This window comes from Mus caroli, unplaced genomic scaffold, assembly GCF_978045245.1.
Source record: "Mus caroli unplaced genomic scaffold, Mus_caroli_1 scaffold_13, whole genome shotgun sequence".
Classification (NCBI taxonomy): Eukaryota; Metazoa; Chordata; class Mammalia; order Rodentia; family Muridae; genus Mus; species Mus caroli.
Window position 1 is genome coordinate 48,556,280 of NW_028227268.1, and position 20,659 is coordinate 48,576,938.

Genomic DNA, 20,659 nt, shown 5'->3' on the forward strand with positions numbered 1-20,659 from the left:
ACCCTATCAGATCACCATGGACTAAGACTGATCTTCAATAACAAAATAAATAATAGAAAGCCAACACACACGTGGAAACTAAACAACACTCTTCTCAATGATACCTTGGTCAAGGAAGGAATAAAGAAAGAAATTAAGGACTTTCTGGAGTTTAATGAAAATGAAGCCACAACATACCCAAACTTATGGGACACACTGAAAGCATTTCTAAGCGGAAAACTCATAGCTCTGAGTGCCTCCAAAAAGAAACTAGAGAGAGCACACATTAGCAGCTTGACAACACACCTAAAAGCTCTAGAACGAAAGGAAGCAAATTCACCCAAGAGGAGTAGACGGCAAGAAATAATCAAACTCAGGGGTGAAATCAACCAAATGGAAACAAGAAGAACAATTCAAACAATCAACCAATCAAGGAGCTGGTTCTTTGAGAAAATCAACAAGATAGATAAACCCTTAGCCAGACTCACTAGAGGGTATAGAGAAAGTACTCTAATTAACAAAATCAGAAATGAAAAGGGAGACATAACAACAGACTCTGAAGAAATCCAAAACACCATCAGATCATTCTACAAAAGGCTATACTCAATAAAATTTGAGATCCTGGATGAAATGGACAAGTTTCTAGACAGATACCAGGTACCAAAGTTAAATCAAGATCAGGTTAATGATCTAAACAGTCCCATATCCCCTAAAGAAATAGAAGCAGTCATTAATAGTCTCCCAACCAAGAAAAGCCCAGGACCAGATGGGTTTAGTGCAGAGTTCTATCAAACCTTCAAAGAAGAACTAATCCCAGTTCTTCACAAACTATTCCACAAAATCCAATCAGAAGGTACTCTACCCAACTCATTCTATGAAGCCACAATTACTCTGATACCTAAACCACATAAAGACCCAACAAAAATAGAGAATTTCAGACCAATTTCCCTTATGAATATTGATGCAAAAATCCTCAATAAAGTTCTCGCTAACCGAATTCAAGAACACATCAAAACAATCATCCATCCTGACCAAGTAGGATTCATCCCAGGGATGCAAGGATGGTTCAATATATGAAAATCCATCAATGTAATCCATTATATAAACAAACTCAAAGACAAAAACCACATGATCATCTCGTTAGATGCTGAAAAAGCATTTGACAAAATCCAACACCCATTCATGATAAAAGTCTTGGAAAGATCAGGAATTCAAGGCCCATACCTAACCATGATAAAAGCAATCTACAGCAAACCAGTAGCCAACATCAAAGTAAATGGTGAGAAGCTGGAAGCAATCCCACTAAAATCAGGGACTAGACAAGGCTGCCCACTCTCTCCCTACCTATTCAACATTGTACTTGAAGTTCTAGCCAGAGCAATTAGACAACAAAAGGAGATCAAGGGGATACAAATCAGAAAAGAAGAAGTCAAAATATCGCTTTTTGCAGATGATATGATAGTATATATAAGTGACCCTAAAAATTCCACCAGAGAACTCCTAAGCCTGATAAATAGCTTCGGTGAAGTAGCTGGATATAAAATTAACTCAAGCAAGTCAATGGCCTTTCTGTACACAAAGGATAAACAAGCAGAGAAGGAAATTAGGGAAACAACACCCTTCTCAATAGTCACAAACAATATAAAATACCTTGGCATGACTCTAACTAAGGAAGTGAAAGATCTGTATGACAAGAACTTCAAGTCCCTGAAGAAAGAAATTAAAGAAGATCTCAGAAGATGGAAAAACCTCCCATGCTCATGGATTGGCAGGATCAACATTGTAAAAATCGCTATCTTGCCAAAAGCAATCTACAGATTCAATGCAATTCCCATCAAAATTCCAACTCAATTCTTCAACAAATTGGAAAGGGCAATCTGCAAATTCATCTGGAACAACAAAAAAACTAGGATAGCAAAAACTCTTCTCAAGGATAAAAGAACCTCTGGAGGAATCACCATGCCTGACCTAAAGCTGTACTACAGGTCAATTGTGATAAAAACTGCATGGTACTGGTATAACGACAGACAAGTAGACCAATGGAACAGAATTGAAGACCCTGAGATCAACCCACATACCTATGGTCACTTGATCTTTGACAAGGGAACAAAAACCATCCAGTGGAAAAAAGACAGGATTTTCAACAAATGGTGCTGGCACAACTGGCGGTTATCATGTAGAAGAATGCGAATTGATCCATTCCTATCTCCTTGTACCAAGGTCAAATCTAAGTGGATTAAGGAACTCCACATAAAACCAGAGACACTGAAACTTATAGAGGAGAAAGTAGGGAAAATCCTCGAAGATATGGGTACAGGGGAAAAATTCCTGAATAGAACAGCAAAGGCTTGTGCTGTAAGATCGAGAATTGATAAATGGGACCTCATAAAGTTGCAAAGCTTCTGCAAGGCAAAAGACACCATCAATAAGACAAAAAGACCACCAACAGATTGGGAAAGGATCTTTACCTATCCTAAATCAGATAGGGGACTAATATCCAATATATATAAGGAACTCAAGAAGGTGGACTCCAGAAAATCAAATAACCCCGTTAAAAAATGAGGCTCAGAACTGAACAAAGAATTCTCACCTGAGGAATACCGAATGGCAGGGAAGCACCTGAAAAAATGTTCAACATCCTTAATCATCAGGGAAATGCAACTCAAAACAACCCTGAGATTCCACCTCACACCAGTCAGAATGGCTAAGATCAAAAATTCAGGTGAGAGCAGATGCTGGCGAGGATGTGGAGAAAGAGGAACACTCCTTCATATTTGGTGGGATTGCAAGCTGGTGCAACCACTCTGGAAATCAGTTTGGCAGTTCCTCAGAAAATTGGACATAATACGACCAGAGGATCCAGCAATACCTCTCCTGGGCATATATCCAGAAGATGTTCCAACCGGTAAGAAGGACACATGCTCCACTATGTTCATAGCAGCCTTATTTATAATAGCCAGAAGCTGGAAAGAACCCAGATGCCCCTCAACAGAGGAATGGATACAGAAAATGTGGTACATTTACACAATGGAGTACTACTCAGCTATTAAAAGGAATGAATTTATGAAATTCCTAGGCAAATGGATGGATCTGGAGGGCATCATTCTGAGTGAGGTAACATATTCACAAAGGAACTCACACAATATGTACTCACTGATAAGTGGATATTAGCCCAAAAACTTAGGATACCCAAGATATAAGATACAATTTGTTAAACGCATGAAACTCAAGAAGAACGAAGACCAAAGTGTGGACACTGTGCCCCTTCTTGGAATTGGGAACAAAACACCCATGGAAAGAGTTACAGAGATAAAGTTTGGAGCTGTGAAGAAAGGATAGACCATCTAAAGACTGCCATATGCAGGGATCCATCCCATAATCAGCTTCCAAACGCTGACACCATTGCATACACTAGCAAGATTTTGCTGAAAGGACCCAGATATAGCTGTCTCTTGTGAGACAATGCTGGGGCCTAGCAAACACAGAAGTGGATGCTCACAGTCAGCTATTGGATGGATCACAGGGCCCCCATGCAGGAGCTAGAGAAAGTACCCAAGGAGCTAAAGGGAACTGCAACCCCATAGGTGGATCATTATTAGGAACTAACCAGTAGTACCCCAGAGCTCTTTTCTCTAGCTGCATTTGTATCAAAAGATGGCCTGGTAGGCTATCACTGGAAAGAGAGGCCCATTGGACTTGCCAACTTTATATGCCCCAGTACAGGGGAATGCCAGGGCCAAGGGGTGGGGGTGTGTGGGTGCGGGACTGGGGTGGGGAGTGTGTTGGGGACTTTTTGGATAGCATTGGAAATGTAATTGAGGAAATTACCTAATTAAAAAAAAAAAGAGGAATCTTTGACCGCATCACCTTCTGTGGCTGATGGCGTCACAGATCTTCCCCCTTTACCACTCTTTAAGGATATTTCTTTGCCCCCACCTAGGGAGGGAATTAAGATGGCAGGCCTGTATCCTTCCCTTATTGATCTTGATAGTGAACTGCCACCCGCTAATGAAGAGTGTCTTGCAGAGGAGGCAGCTTGTTATTGAATAGGAGCACTATTGTGTTCCACCCAAAATAGCCACAATTGCCCTAGCTTTGCTCCCCCTCACCCCCACTGAGAGGTGCTGCCACACTCCTGTCTTTCTTTCTGCTGCTACCCTATAGGACTTTAGGTGCAGTGGACTTTAGATCCACCTGCCATGTCCAGTGTCCGTTGTCAATTAACTGCTAATGTAGCTTTCCTGTGCCATATGGTAGAGACCCAAAAGGAACAAGTAAAACTGCTTAGGACCCTCTAGTGTTTAGAGGCCAAATTGCAATGATCTAACACCTTCCCTACAACAGTGGCCTCAGGTCTCTCTTAAAACTAAAAAAGAGCAGAAAAAGAAGGCCCTAGCCTTCCCCCTCTCCCTAAGGAGTGGAACCATAGTGCTTAGAGATTCTCTGTCCCCCAAAACTGACTTGGAGAAAAGCCAGAGAGCAAGTGAGGAAGAGGAGGAAATAGATGGTGAACTTCAGTCTTCACAGGAGACTGAGGATGCTCCTGTGGCACCCCGCCCTGCTATCAATATCGACCACTAGAGTTTAAGATTCTGAAAAAACTTAAAGCAGCACTGTGTCTAATTATGTCCTCACTGCTCCCTTCACTTTGGTGCTCCTTGGGTTCTCTGCAGAGGGATGACTTATTCCTGGGAAATTTTCGTGGCTCGATTGGGCCACACTCACTGGCAGCAACTTTGTATTATGGAAATCAGAAGTGGCAGAGATGGCAAATGAAATCAAAATTAAAAACCTTTCGCAACCGGACACTGAGTCGTGGACCACAAGGAGGATTTTGGGCGAGCCACCTTGTAACACCTTGGAGGCCTGAATGCTTTTTTCCTGTGACCTTCTGGCTCAGGTCCACCGGGCTGGCTGCTTAGAAGGGGTTGCCCCCTTGTTTGAGCTCATCCACTGCATTCACTAAGGTGCTTCAGGGCCCCGGTGAATCTTAAAATACTTTCATTTGCCACCTGGTGGAGATGGCTGAGCACTTGTTTGGGGTCCAAGAGCCTGAGAACCCCTTTATTAAACAGCTTGCTTTTGGAAATGCCAATCCTATTTGCCAAGATATTTTAAAACATTACCGTTCTAAGTCACTGGCAGAGTATGTCTGCCTTTGTGCAGGTGCAGGAATGAGCCACACCATTGGCTTGGCGATTGGTGCCAACTTTCACAAGGTCGGCTTAAGTAAAACTTGCTTTAATTACAAACAACCTGGCTAGCTCAGTTGGTAGAGCATGAGACTCTTAATCTCAGGGTCGTGGGTTTGAGCCCCATGTTGGTTTGGCTGCAGACCCAAACTAAAAAGGGATGTCCTTTGTTATGTGTATATCTCCCCTCAAGTCCAAGCAAGGTTTTGGCAACCTATTATTCCTTGTCTGCTGCTCTAATTGTTAAAGGAACAAAAATGTCCACACAATATTTTGGCAAAGATCCTGATATTAGTAGCCAGTATTTAGTTCCTCCAAATGATACTTGGTGGGTTTGCCTTGATGGCCTCACCCCCTGCTTTTCAGCCAGTGCCTTTTCTGCAAAAAATTCTGATTTTTGCATTCTTGTACAATTGGTCCCTCGATTGATTTATTATCATTTAGAAGAGTTTTTTCATTTGTGAGATCAGTCCTCTGATTCCTCCCCTTCACTGGTCTGCCAGCAAAGAGAGCCCCTAACTGCCATCATCATTTCATCACCATTTCCTTCTAGGCCTTAGTGCCATGGGTGCAGGGACTGACATCTCCTCATATATTCTTTCCATATCTAGGTATCAAGAACTCAGTGTCACCATTGATAAAGACATCTGGTGTCTTCAACAAGGCATCAACGACCTCTCTGATTCCCACTCCTTCGTTGAAGTCATCCTACAAAACCGCAGAGGACTTGATTTACTCTTTTTACAGCAGGGAGGGCTGTGTGCAGCTCTTAAGCAAGAATGCTGCATTTATGTAGACAAGACAGGAATGGTCAAAGAAAGCATGAGAAAAGTTAGAGAATAACTAGAGAAAAGACAGAGAGAGGGAGAGAGAGAGAGAGAGAGAGAGAGAGAGAGAGAGAGAGAGAGAGAGAGAGAGAGAGAGAGAGGAGAGCTGGTATAAAAATTGGTTTTCAACCTCTCCATGGTTGTCAACCCTACTTCCTTCCATTTTGGGACCATTAGTTGGATTGTTTTTGCTTATTTCTTTTGGTCCCTGGGCCCTTAACTGACTTACCAACTTTATGAATGTCAGATAGATGATTTGGCAGTAAAACCTATCTAGGTACATTATCATAAATTAGCTATAGAGGACCAAGAGATTCGAGAAAAGGTTGATATTCCCTCCAGGGTGTTTCCAAAACCCATTTCCACCTAATAAGGGGGAACTTCCACCCCAGGACCAAGTAGAGAGGGGCTGCTCAGAACCCCCTCTGACTGGCGAACTAAGTTCTTGCTTGGGCTGCGAGGCAAAGCACTGCAAGGGAATATAAAGCAAAAACTAAAAATATCTTTCTGGTTTCCCTGAGGGACAAGCCTGACTGCATAGGGGTTGATGTCCAAACTATCCCCTTTCCAGGAAAAAGACATCAGGATGGGTATGGCCCTCATGCCTCACTGGACAACACCAGGAGGGCTGGGGCCATTACAAGATCCCCTTTAGTCACTGGAGGTCAGGCCTCTATCCCTGCCTTAGAAAAGACTAAAATCACCATGGTCCTTATATACTAAGAAAACAGAGGAGATGTTGGGAGCAACCTTGTTTGAACATTAACTGCCTTAAGTGCTTGTTGTCATAAGGTCTTGGCCTCTGTGGGAAAGTACTAGCCCAACTGAATACAAACAGACATAGATCCTGAAGTCAGTGGAGAACAAATAGCTATAAATCTTGTGGATAGGTGCCTAATAACCCATTCTATTCTGATCTTCCTGCTGAACTGTTTACCCAGTCAATATCCTGTTCCTGGGAACAGGTGCATTACTCAGAGACAAAGCGACCCCACTTCACCCCCTTCCTGCTCCTATGAGTATATAACCTGTGTGGGAAAAATAAAAATTTGTCGGCTTGGTCATCAGACTTGCTGTCTGTTCTTTGTGTTTCTTGTTCCCCCATTCTCTTCTTCATGGCCCCTCGAGTCCCTGTTTGACTATCCCACGGGTAGGGACACCTTTCCCCTACTTTCTATGGAGCTTCTCATTTCTCATTCTGTGGAGCTTCTGTGGGTCTCTCAGTCTCCTCAGAGCTGTGCAGTAGGTGTCAATTGTCACCATCATTTTTTCCCAGTTGACAGAAGATTTTATTTGATTGGATAGGGTAGCTTGCTCTTCTAGTTCAGTCCAAGAAACAGTTAATTAATTTTCTTGGAAGAAGTCTAATGCTACTCAAAAACCTTCTTTTAAAACAATTGCTCTGGAGGCTATGTATGGCGTCTGAGGCAATTCCTAAGCTGCAGTTTTCTTCCCACAAGTGAATGGACCCTAGAAAGCATGGCAAACATGCCTCTGACAGGCCTTGCCCTTCTCCCCATTCTGTCTGCCTTTCTAAAAACCATTACATTATAGTCTGAAAGCTAGCTGCCAAGATCTATTACCTCATTTTGCCATTTCCTCCTTCTAGGGCTGGCCAGTTATCAAAGTATAGAAATCCAGCAATCAAAAGCCCCCTTTGTCTCACCTAATTAACATGCCCAATTAAATGAAAAACCTCATCCTAACACTGGGCTTTCCCTATTAATTTTAAAAAATGCCATTTGCCTGTGGTCAGCATCTGTCTTCTCTGTATCCAGAGGCAGTCCTTTGTCACTCCCAACAGGGATAAATAATAATTCTTCCCTCTCTCTCTTGTTCCTTCTTCTCTCTCACTCTTTTTGTCCCATCTTTGTCTCTTAGTGAAAAATAAATTTCATCTGTGCTGAGAACTTGGTCTTGGGGAGTCTTGTGCAAATACTCATTCCCTTCAACAAAAATAAAGTCTCATAGTGGTTCTTCAGGGAAATAAATAGATAGGTACTTCCTCTGGTAGTTCACTATGCAGAACAGAGTATTATTGGGATTCTGATGTTGAGTAACAGGGCTCAATCTGAAATCCTGTCATAATAGTATGTAAGGCTTCCCTGGGAACTATAGGATTGATTTTGCCTATTAGCAAATCTCACTGCATCACTTTACATACACCAGGTACCAGATACCTCATATTCCTTAAACTAAAAAGCAGGTGGTTAAAATATGTATAAGATTCTAAATAAAGAGAAGGCATCACTGTGAACAGGTTGGGACCTGAAACAGTTGCTAAAAACACTAGAAACATGGGCTAGACTCTTGTGGATTAGCATTGTTTAATGAAATTGTAGGGTGAATTCCACATTCAGGGTTGTTGCAGAGACTCCTTTATGTTCATGAGACCAGTTAGTCTGTAGCAAATAATCTATATGCCAACATCCGCCACAGACTGACTCCAGATAGAATCTGTACTGGAAAGGATCACCTTACAGATGAGTGTAAGAAAAGCAACAAAATGGTTCCTGAGGCACTGATGAACATTCAGCTTACATGATGCCAGGGGAATTCTGAAATGACTTTTGATTTACCCAAGGTGCCTTCAGAATCTCACAGAGTCACATGGGCCCCACTACGAGCCCTCCTGTAAAGCTGTTTTAAGCAGTGACAGCTCCCCCTTGGAACTCCTAATAGTGAAAGTTTTCTTACTATCAGTAATGAAAAGTTTATTGAGGGAAATTTCTAGGGTGTGTGATGCAGAGGAGGTAGATTGGGCAGTGAACTGTGCTTAGCCAATCCACCCATATTCTTAAACACTACAGATAATAGGCTTCATAAGAAAGAAGTGGTCAGAGGAAAAGGGATCAGAAAAGGAGCAAAGGCCGCTATGCCACTGTCTTGGCTCTTCCCCTAAGTGGGGTTTTCCTTTCAGGAACATGGTTACACCATGTATGATGCCACATTTGAGGTAATGATGACAAAGGTCCTTTCTCTGTTTTATAAGAATCAAGGAAGGAAATGTGAGCATACACAGGAGGAATAGACATCAAACTAGTCAGGCTTCAGAAAGAAGGGTAAGGAACTGCATAGACTCAGCTATCCAACTAGAGAGCAGGGAGAGGGGATGCTTGACTCGTGCGAAGAAAAATCAAGAGGGCATCTCCTTTGTCACAGCAGTGTCATTCTCTGGAGACTCAGAAGTTGACCCTCCTATAAAACCTGGAGGATTAGGAGAAATCTGTAAAAGGGAACATCTCACCCCTTAACACAATTATAGTGTTTCACACTCTGTGCTCTTGACATTTTCTCATGCCGCAGCCTAATGTGAAAGGAGAGAGGGCAGATGAAACAAGTCCCACTGAACAATAGAGTTATTGGGGCCAAGAAGATGTGACTATGTCCTTATTGATCTCCCAGGATGCAAGGCATACAATTGCAGACTGGAATGGGGCTTCCCAGGGAGATGTTTTCTTTTCCAGATGTCACCCAGAGCCTTTGAGCAGAGAGAAGCCCACTTTCAGACTTAACTTTATCCCGAGAGCAAGAAGAAGCCCCGGGAAGGAGGAGTAGTAGAGGGAAGGCTTCTTCAGTCTCAGCTCCCTAATAAGTCCATAGGAATGCAGTAGTTTTCCCCCAGGTGTCTTGTCAGAGCAGATCACTAGGATGGTGGCTTGGAGTCTGAAAATAGTTCTGGAAGTGCTAGGTTGCACTGGAAGTGGTGGGTTGTGGTTACAGGAAGGCAATGTGTTGATGATTTAGGGAGGGATAAAATAAATACATGAGAAATAGAATATTTGTATGGCCCAGCAGTAACCAATTCTGACAGCCTGAAAGACATTATTGTAGAAGAGAAGCAATACGCTGATGGCAGTAATTGGAAATCAGGGTTGGAAGAATATGTCAGCAAATCAAGGGATGCCAGGAACCAACAGAACTCCAGACAAGGAATAGTTTCTCCCTTAGAGCCTCCAGGGAGAACCGTAACTGCTAATGCTTTTACTTGCTAATGCCTTTATTGGACTTATTTCAGACTTTTGGTCTTTAGAAAGATGAAATAATAGACTTCTGTGATTCAAGGCATACAGTCTATAGAAATATATGTTTCAGTAGCAGTAGGGAGGTGACTCACTCTCTAGCTATCTTGTCCAGACTTAGAATTCCTCTATTTCCTGGTAGGATTTCAAGAACAAGTTATGGCCAAGGAGTGAGCATGGTGTGATAACAGAGATTTACCTGATATGAGAGAACTTTCCTATTTCAGGGTCTCCTTGCAAAAATACTCAGAGTCGTTCTAAATGAACTACTGAAGTGTGTTTAGAAGCTCAGGCAGGATGATGGTAGACCATTAGAGGAGCACTCAGGAAGGAACCAGAAGGCTCTGGGAACAGAGACCTTTTGTGGAACTGCAGGGATCACTGCTTAAGTTTCCTGTGAAGAGAGGAAGTGGACTAAAAGCTGAAGGGAACAGAATCTTCCAGACATTTGGTACCAGATGGTTGATTGTGTTGCATATCTATCCTGTATCTGCATATCTATCCTGTATTTGCATATCTTCCTTTATAAAGTATCTGTTGGCCTCTTCTGCCTATCTGAACTCCATGTTTTGTCTTAATTTTAGAATTGTAAAAGGAACAATGTTTCCCTCTGGCACCACTGAGTTGTAAAATTCCTACAGGGTTTGTCTGTTTTTCTAGTACATGATGATTATCAGGCAAAAGCCTCTTGACTAAAAGTCTCTCTGGGATGATAGCTTGTATATTATATAGTATTTTGTTTTTTACTGTTCATCACACACATTTTCTAGGTGAACAAGGGTACATTTTTTTTTTTTTTTTTGTGATGGGACAGTTGTAATCAATGGAGATCAATGGAGAATGCCCATACAAATAAACACCAATTACATCAAATACTTAGCTTGAAGGGAAACCTGGAAGTACTAAAGGAAGTATTAAAGATAGCTCTAACAAATACAAAATTGATACAATGTTTAAATGGAAAAGTCCTCTTACTATGAACTTCACACAAAACAAAGATGAATTTCATGAAAATGTGAAACTTCATTTGAGTAGTGGGGGGCTCTAAAATTTAAACACAGTGGGGAATTGGAAATTATGTGTGTGTGGTACAGGGCAGATATGACATCTTGAAACATGAATTGTGTTCCTTTTTTTCTTTTATTGGATATCTTCTTTATTTGCATTTCAAATGTTATCACCTCTCCAGGCCTCCCTTCCTGAAAACCCCTATTCCATCTCCCCTCTCCATAACTTTATGAGGGTGCTCACCCATCTACCCACCCACTTCCTCCTTCCTGCCATGGCATTCCCCTACACTGGGGCATCAAACCCTCACAGGACCAAAGGCCACTACTCCCAATGATGTCCAACAAGGCCATCCTCTGTCACATACACGGCTAGATCCATTTTTTCTCTTTGGTTGGTGGTCCAGTCTTTGGGAGCTCTGGGGTGTCTGGCCAGTTACCACTCTTGCTCCCCCCACGGGGCTGCAAACCTCTTCAGCTCCTTCCATCCCTTCTCCAACTCCTCCATCGGGGACCCTGCACTCAGTCCAATGGTTGGCTGTGAGTATCCCCCTCTGTATTTGCCAGGCTCTTAATCATTGCCAAAGTTATGTAATGTGTATGGGTGTTAAAGAATGCTAGCCCATGAATATGTACAAGTTTTACTTATCAGATAAATTTAAATTAATTAATAATAAAGGAAGTAAACTTTTAAAACGGTAAACAATGAACCAGTCGGCAGCCACCTTACTCCCTCCCAAACTGGATGTTTATCCAAAGGGAAACCCAATTACCCAAAAGGGAGTATATAACCCTAAATGACAGTGTTTTTTCAGCTGAAGTTGGAGTATAGAGAGAACATCACTCTTAAAAAACCTGCAAAGCAATTTCTACCCGGAAGACAGGGCCATTTCCCTTACATATCAAACCTCATGCTTCTCCCCAGAAACCTGCAGTCTATATTCACATGTACCTTTATGTATTTCAAAGTCTATACTCTCATGCTGGCCATTCTCATTGCTTCCTCCACCCTAAGTTTCCAGGCTGCTCGAGTTCACAGGCTTCCCTCGCTGCAACTATTTGTCTACCTAAAAACTCATATGTTTTTCTGCTTTCTACTTTTGTACCTCTGCCATATTCAGTCCTCTTCTTTTTTTCCTCTGCTCTTGATTTTTCCAGATGCCTCAGGCTGTTCTCTCTTTTATCTACAGTAAAAACCGTCTCCCTAACTATGAAGCAGTCAATTTGGTGGTTTCTTTACTACATCCTTGCTTATGTTATGCTCAACTTGGGAGACCCCCAAGAGACCACCAAGGACCACAATGCTGATGCAAGCACATGAGACTCTTTATTCAAGTTCACACTCAGATGACAACCCTCCCTGCACAACAGGCAACAGGTTAGGAAAGTGATGCCCAGGTCTTGGGGCTTAGGGTTTATATAGGGACAATTTACAAGCTGGGATTTTCAAGCCTTACTATTATATAATTAGGTAAATGGGTAAAGGAATGTTTACCTTAAAACTGGTAGTGTTTTTTTAGACAAGTAGGAGAGACCACACATCTGAAAAGGGCATCTTTGACCTGGGAATGAATAACTCTTTCTATTATCAGTGATCAGTTTTTCCTGTTGTTGCAAGATGGCCACAGCTGTTATGTCTCTCTCATGTGAGTGGAGTTTTAACATGTACAGGAAGGTCTGTGAGCTGCACACAGATACCAGTTACTAGGGAATATGAAACCAGAGTGTAAAATTTCTCTCATTTCCTCTGAAACATATAGATAGAGTTGTAAAAGAGGAATGAGCCATTTCTCCTCAAGTGTTAGGTTTCATACATAAACCAACTGTATCCAAACTTGAGGAAGAAGTAAGACTTCCCAAAAGAATGTTTTCTGAGATACTCTGGGAACTCCAGTTAAAGGGAAAATACACTAAGTAAAGGTAGAACACATCAAAGGGAAGATCTAGGAGGACCCAGATATACACCATAGTCTATACACGAGTATGATATTTTTGGGCAACAATAATTATCATCCCTTAAATTAAGATGAAAGAGTTTTGAAAAATTGTTCTAGCATTTGAAACTAGAGGAGACCCCTATTCTCAGATATAGTTTTAAATGAAATATGTAGAAGGGACCTTGAGACCTCTTCAAGTTACTGGTCGCCTGCCTGTGAGTACCCTCCAGAGGGCAGCCTGCACATCAAAGTTCCTGAGACTATAGATGAGTGGGTTCAGCATAGGGTTGATGACAGTGTTGAAAATACCAATAGCTTTATCCTTATCTGAAAGTTTGGTGGAACCAAGTCTCATGTAGTTAAACATGCCTGTACCATAGAACATGGCAACCACAGTGAGGTGAGAGCTGCATGTGGAGAAAGCTTTCTTCCTGCCTTCAGCAGAGCGGATTCGCAGAACTGCAGCTGCCACATGGATATAAGAGGTAAAAATGAGTGCCATGGGGGTTCCCGCCATTATGAAACTCAGTGCAAAGAGTAGCAGCTCATTGATCTGGGTATTGGAGCATGACAGCTGGAAGAGCTGAGGAAGGTCACAGTAGAAGTTGTCAATCACATTGCGACCACAGAAGTGAAGTGTGGATGTCCCCACAGTGTGGGTTAGTGCATTGCTGAAGGAACAAGCCCAGGATGAGGCCACCAAAATTCTCTGCACTGAATGGTTCATTCGAGTGCTATAGGTGAGGGGCTGGCAGATGGCCAGGAAGCAGTAATAAGCCATGGCTGTCAACAAGAAGCAGTCAACCTCAGCCAGCAAATGGAAGAAGAAGAGCTGTGTGAGACAAGCTCCATATGGAACTCTAAGCCTGTGGGCCAAGAGCCCACCCAACATTGAGGGAGTAGTGACACTGATGCACCCCGCATCCATCACTGACAGATTCCCCAGGAAGAAGTACATGGGGGTGTGCAGTTTGGGTTCCACCAAGACAGCTGCCAGGATGCTCAGGTTGCCTCCAACTGTGGTCATGTAAGCCAAGAGGAAGAGTATGAAGACAACTGGCCACAGCTCTGGTGTTTCCACCAAACCTAGCAGAATGAATTCAGTAACAGTGGTTCCGTTGGCTCTTGGCTTTGGCTGCATGAGTTCCTTTAAGGAAACATGCAAGGAGGAAATCAACAGGACCTCTCAGTGAAATGAGGAAATCTATATCATAATATTTGAACACTTAAAATTGGAACTTATATTACCCCTTCCTTCCCTATCTTCCTTCCAAATGATATATTTACATAATAACCTCAAAAATAAAAGAAGTAATTTAAAAGGTATGGAGTCTTGTTGTTTTGGTATATAGTTAAAGGAGTACTTGAAAGTCAATATATTTGTAATGTGTAACACACAATTGTCTAATACACCCAATGCACTGGTAAATACATTCTTACTTCTAAAGAAAAATACACCACTTTTGGCTACCATGGCATAGAAATATTTCCTAGAGTACAATATCTTGTTCTCCTGGGAGGATGAAAACTGAGAAGAATGGCAGCATTATTGAGATCAATATTAATGGACTCTATTTACCTGTGTACCACTTCCTAAATAAATAAATGGCTGATCTTATTGACAAATCCCAATTCTAAATAGAAATAATAATAAACAACAGAACCAAATGCCCCAAATCCTAAACCATGCATAGGTGATTAGCAAAAATCACCAAAAGATAATTTTTATGGGGCCTGTATGAATTAGGAAGAGCTAGAGATTGAAGGGCTTGAAGTAAGTATGTTACAATTTGAGTGAAAAGCACAGGTTTTCATGTAGTTGGGATGAATCTAGGTAGAGCATGAAGATCTAGAAACACACATGCTTCCTTCTGGTTGGCACCAATGGGCCACCTTGGGAGCAAACAGTGTGAACAGTCCTATGGTCCCCAGAGAATGCTTCACTCCCCTGGTGCTCTAACATGCCCAGGATCTTAGGATCACCTGTGAGTAGAACACAACATATGATTCAACACCACTGGGAGTGACTGGGGCCAGCAGGATTCAGGGATGCAGGAACAATGCCCGATCAGTGGCTTGGGTTCTTTCTAGTCAGTGCTGGTCTACCTTGGTTGCAAGTTCAGTGGACAACCCCACAGACCCCAGAGGAGGTACCACTTCTAGGTGCTCTAACACATCCAGGATCTTAGGATCACAGGATCACAGAAGCCTAGGAGCTTGTTACACCTGGATCTCAGGGTCTCAGAGGAAGCTTGGCTCTCAGGAACTCTGACACACCCAGAATCTCAGGATCACAGGATCTTGGGATCACAGGATCACAGAGAAAGCTGGACTATGAGGAGTTCTGACTCAATCGGGATTACAGGAAGGACAGGCTCCAATTAGATATAGCGAGGGAAGAGAGCACCTGAGATAATCTGATGGCTGGAGGCAAGCATAAGAACAGAAGCAACAGAAACCAAGGTTACTTGGTATCATCAGAACTCAATTCTTCCAACATTGCAAGCCTGGATACACCACACCAGAAAAGCAAGACATGGATCTAAAGTCACTTTTCATGAGATGATGGAGAACTTTAAGAAGGACATAAATAACTCCCTGAAAAAAAATACAGAAGAGCACATGTAAACAGCTTGAAGACCTTAAAAGGAAACATAAAAATCCCTTAAAGAATTACAGGAAAACACAACTAAACAAGTGAAGGAATTCAACAAAACCATCCAGGATCTAAAAATGGAAGTAGAAACAATAAAGAAATAAAAAAGAGAGATAACTCTGGAGATAGAAAACCTAGGAAAGAAGTCAGGAACCATAGATGCAAGCATAACGATCAGAATACAAGAGATGGAAGAGAGAATATCAGGTTCAGAAGATACCATAGAAAACATGCACACAACAATCAAAGAAAATGCAAAATGCAAAAAGATCCTAACTCAAAACAATCCAGGAAATCCAGGACACAATGAGAAAACTAAACCTAAGGATAATAGGTATAGACAAGAAGGAAGATTCCCAACTTTAAGGACCAGTAAATATCTTCAACAAAATTATAGAAGAAAACTTTGTCAACCTAAAGAAGGAGATGCCCATGAACATACAAGAAGCCTACAGAACTCCAAATAGTTTGGACCAGAAAAGAAATTCTTCCCGACAGATAATAATCAGAATACCAGATGCACTAAACAAAGAAAGAATATTACAAGTAGTAAGGGAAAAAGGTCAAGTAACATATACAGGCTGACCTATGAGAATTACACCAGACTTCTCACCAGAGACTATGAAGGCCAGAAGATCCTGGGCAGATGTCAAAAGGACCCTAAGAGACCACAAATGCCAGCCTAGGCTACTATACCCAGCAAAACTCTCAATTACTGTAGATGGAGGAGCCAAGATATTCCACGACAAAACCAAATTTAAACAATATCTTCCCACAAATCCAGCTCTTCAAAGGATAGTAAAGGGAAAACTCCAACACAAGGAGGGGAATTATGCCCTAGAGAAAGCAAGATATTAATCTTTCAACAAACCTTAAGGAAGATTGCCACATGAACAGAATTCCAATTATAACAACAAAAATAACAGGAAGCAACAATTGCTTTCCCTTAATATCTCTTAATATCAATGGACTCAATTCCCCAATAAATAGACATTGACTAACAGACTGGTTATGTAAATAGAACCCAACATTTTGCTGCATACAGGAAACCCACCACAGTGACAAAGACAGTCACTACCTCAGAGTAAAAGGCTAGAAAACAATTTTCCAAGCAAATGGTCCCAAGCTGGAGTAGCCATTCTAATATAGAATAAAATTGACTTTCAACTAACAGTTATCAAAAAGATAAGGAGGGCTACTACATAGTCATCAAAGGTAAAATCTACTAAGATGAACACTCAATTCTGAACATCTATGCTCCAAATGCAAGGACATTCACATTCCTAAAAGAAACTTTACTAAAACTCAAAGAACACATTACACCATACACAATAATTATGGGAGAATTCAACACCCGACTCTCATGAATGGACAGATCATGGAAACATAAACAGAACAGACACACAGTGAAACTAACAGAGGCTATCAAACATATGGATTTAACTGATATCTATAGAACATTTCATCCTCAAGCAAAAGAATATACCTTCTTCTCAGCACCTCATGGTACCTTCTCCAAAACTGACCATATAATTGGTAACAAAACAGGCTTCAAAAGATACAAAAATATCGAAATGATTCCATGCATGCTATCAGATCACCACCAACTGGGGCAGATCTTCAATAACAACATAAATAATAGAAAGCCCACATATATTTTGAAGCTGGAGAACACTCTACTCAATGATAACTTGGTCAAGGAAGAAATACAGAAAGAAAGTAAAGACCTTTTAGAGTTTAGTGAAGATGAAGCTACAACATTCCAATCTTATGGGACAATGAAAGTAGTGCTAAAAGGAAAACTTATAGTTCTGTGTGCCACCAAAAAGAAACTGGAGAGACCATACACTAGCAGCTTGACAGCACACCTGAAAGCTGTAGAACAAAAGGAAGCAAATTCACCCAAGAGGAGTAGATGGCAAGAAATAATCAAACTAAGGGCTGAAATCAACCAAGTGGAAACAAAAAGAACTATTCAAAGAATCAACCAACCCAGGAGTTGGTTCTATGAGAAAATCAGTAAGATAGATAAACCCTTAGCCAGACTAACTAGTGGGCACCAAGACAGTATCCTAAATAACAAAATCAGAAATTAAAAGGGAGACATAACAACAGAAACTGAGGAAATCAAAAAAATAATCAGATCCTACTACAAAAGGCTATACTCAACAAAATTGGAAAACCTGGATGAAATGGTCAATTTTCTAGACAGATGCCAGGTACCAAAGTTAAATCAGCATCAGATTAATATTCTAATCAGTCCCTAATCCCCTAAAGAAGTAGAAACAGTCATTCATAGTCTCCCTAACAAAAAAGCCTGGGACATGATGAACCCATCAGTGCAGTGTTCTATCAGACTTTCAAAGAAGACCTAATACCAATACTCCTCAAACTATTCCACAAAATAGAAACAGAAGGTACTCTACTCAACTCATTCTATGAAGCCACAATTACTCTGATACCTAAACCACACAAAGATCTAACAAGAAAAGAGAACTTCAGACCAATTTATCTATGGAATATCAATATCTATGGAATATCAATGCAAAAAAACCAGAGGGATCGTGCCTTGAGATTAGTGTAATGATCCTAGGAGAGGCCATGGAAGCACTGTGCTTAGCAAAACAAGCAGTTGAGGAGGGCAAAGTTGCTCCATATTGAGGGTTTTGGACCATGCCCCTTGAGGTTGGTAGCCTTAGCAATAGAGATGATGAAAGAAAGAACTGGAACAGCGGTGCAATGCAACCTTAGTACTCTTCAGCTTGTCAGTTTACTGATTATCTATTCAAACCCCAGATGTAAGGCACTGTCTGTGAGATGGAGAGACTTGTTTTCCTTTCTTAGCAACTGCTTATCCCCATTGGTCTTTACCTTTTTTTTTTTTTTTTTTTTTTTTTTTTAATCTGTGAATGTGCATGATATCCTTCTTTAGGTTTTCTGTGAGAATTACATTCAACAATACCTACAGATATTCTTGTAGGGGATGACTAGTACTTTTAGTAACAGTAATAGTGTAGCACTGAGAAGTTCTTAGTCTTTGAACTGCCTCAGTTGCTCTGCAGCTTCTTTGCTGTATTGAACCTCACTGTTGGAGAGAGGCAGTATGCTTTGAAGAAGTGTCTTACATCAAGTGCTCACAAGTTATGGTGATTCCAATTGACACCCATCCCATAGATCTTCACTGTCTCTGGCCCATTGAGATGGGAGTCTTGGGGCTGCTTTGGAAGTAGAGTATGTCCATACTGTAGGCACCAAAAGACCCACAGGGTGTCTGTTTTTACTGGGCATTAGCAGGAATGTGTGTAGGCATAATTTCTCCTAATGGGATGTAAGGCAATTATTATTGTTGGGAAACAAGGGCTGAACCTCCAAACCAGCATCTTGTAGACATCATTCCAGAAAGCATTTTATGGATTTTGTTTGTCTTTTTATCACTAGTTTTAGCTATGCATTTGGCCAGGAATACACATAAGCCACTTTTATATGTCCTTTGTAGTACACCATATCTAAATACATATGGTTTGTGCAAGTGTAGGCATATAATTTTGATCACTTGGGAAGGACGTCAGATATAGAAATATGTATTGAAAGGTGCTAGTTTTCTATTATCATTAATAATAGAAATAAGTAAACCAGTATTTAGTAAGCCAGAATACTTACTTAAGCTTAAATATGCCTTTACATTTATTTTCACACACATACACATGCACCAATACATTACTTGTAGGAACATAACGAGTGGAGTTAAATGCATATGCAAAAAACATAAATATTATTCCCAGAATCATTAGCAATTACAAATTCAAAAAATATAAAGTGAGTGAAGTTGATTATACTTAATATATAAATATAACATTTTAAGAATTAAAGATGGATAAAGTGGGCTTGTAACTCCCTTTTGTGTCCCCTCTCCGCATAGAGCAGGCAAGAGAGATAGCCTTAAGGTCATGAGAGTGGGAGAGCTGACCCTGTCCCTCACTGGATGTAGCACTAAGAGATCTGGCCCTGCCCCTCACCTGGGTAGCACAGCAATACTGAGCCCAGTAGCAGAAGTGCTGGTGAGCCAGCTCTGTGAGTTTGAAGTCAGAGAGCTGGCCCTGTTCCTTACCAGTTTCAGCACTGGATAAGTTTGCCAGAGCAGTGCTGGAGAACTTGTCCTGGTAGTGCAGGTACAGGAAAGCTCATAGGCTGCCCAACTCAGCTACCTCCTATGCTAATATCTAGGTTTCTGTGTTTGCCCCAACATTCACCACATGTGTGATCTGCTGGAACATGTGAAAATTCTTCTGTACCGAAGACCCAAAGCTGCATTATTTCCATGACAACACGATATCCGAGAGGAGTCCCTGTGAGGAGTCAGTATTGATAGTGTAGCAGAAGCCAGAGACCTTGAACCAGAGCAATGACTCATTGCAATGAACTTTTGAAAGTGAAGATGTGTGAACAACAGGAGGATATACTGTGGAATACTTACAGCTTCCATGCCAAGTCTGTTTCTATTCAATATTACTTTCTTTTCTCTTGAGAGAGGAGGTTGCAAGGGCAGAGGAGGATACAAAGGACAGGAAGATGAGTGAGTTTGGGGTGCATGGTGTAAAATTCACAAAGAATCAATGCAAAGGTAAAAAAGATGGGCTTGTACGTTGATTTAGAGAATTGTATAATGTACAAGAGGAAAATTAGCTGCATACCTATGTGCAGTTTTGAATGTGTTGCATGAGTGGTGTGTGTGTGTGTGTGTGTGTGTGTATGTGTGTGTGTGCACGCAACCTTGTTGTGGTTCTGGTGTAGAAAGGCAATGGTGACATTCTGCATCATTTGAGCTTTTGCAACCCAATATATTTCATGACTAATGAAAAATTTATATTGCATAGAGATTTATAGTTTAGAAAAAAGTAAGCAGGACATAGATTTCAAAGGGAAGGGTGTCTTCCAAATTATTTTTTTAAAAAGCCCATGAAATTTGTGGGTAAACAGAGAGGTTGGATTACTGCAATGGTTTCAGGGCTGCAAGAAACTGGTTATTGCAGGACCACACA

At 41.2% G+C, this 20,659-nt stretch overlaps 1 protein-coding gene and 1 non-coding gene across 2 annotated transcripts; one reads left to right on the plus strand and one right to left on the minus strand.

The window, feature by feature from the left end:
- The first annotated feature begins 5,232 nt into the window (after positions 1 to 5,232).
- On the plus strand, positions 5,233 to 5,306 carry Trnak-cuu (transfer RNA lysine (anticodon CUU)). The gene has a single exon. It is a non-coding gene; the product is annotated as a tRNA-Lys (tRNA).
- Positions 5,307 to 13,157: 7,851 nt separating this feature from the next.
- On the minus strand, positions 13,158 to 14,105 carry LOC110306099 (olfactory receptor 3A1-like). The gene has a single exon (XM_021178284.2). It carries the CDS (start codon positions 14,103 to 14,105, stop codon positions 13,158 to 13,160), a length of 948 nt encoding a protein of 315 aa, XP_021033943.1.
- Positions 14,106 to 20,659: the final 6,554 nt, after the last annotated feature.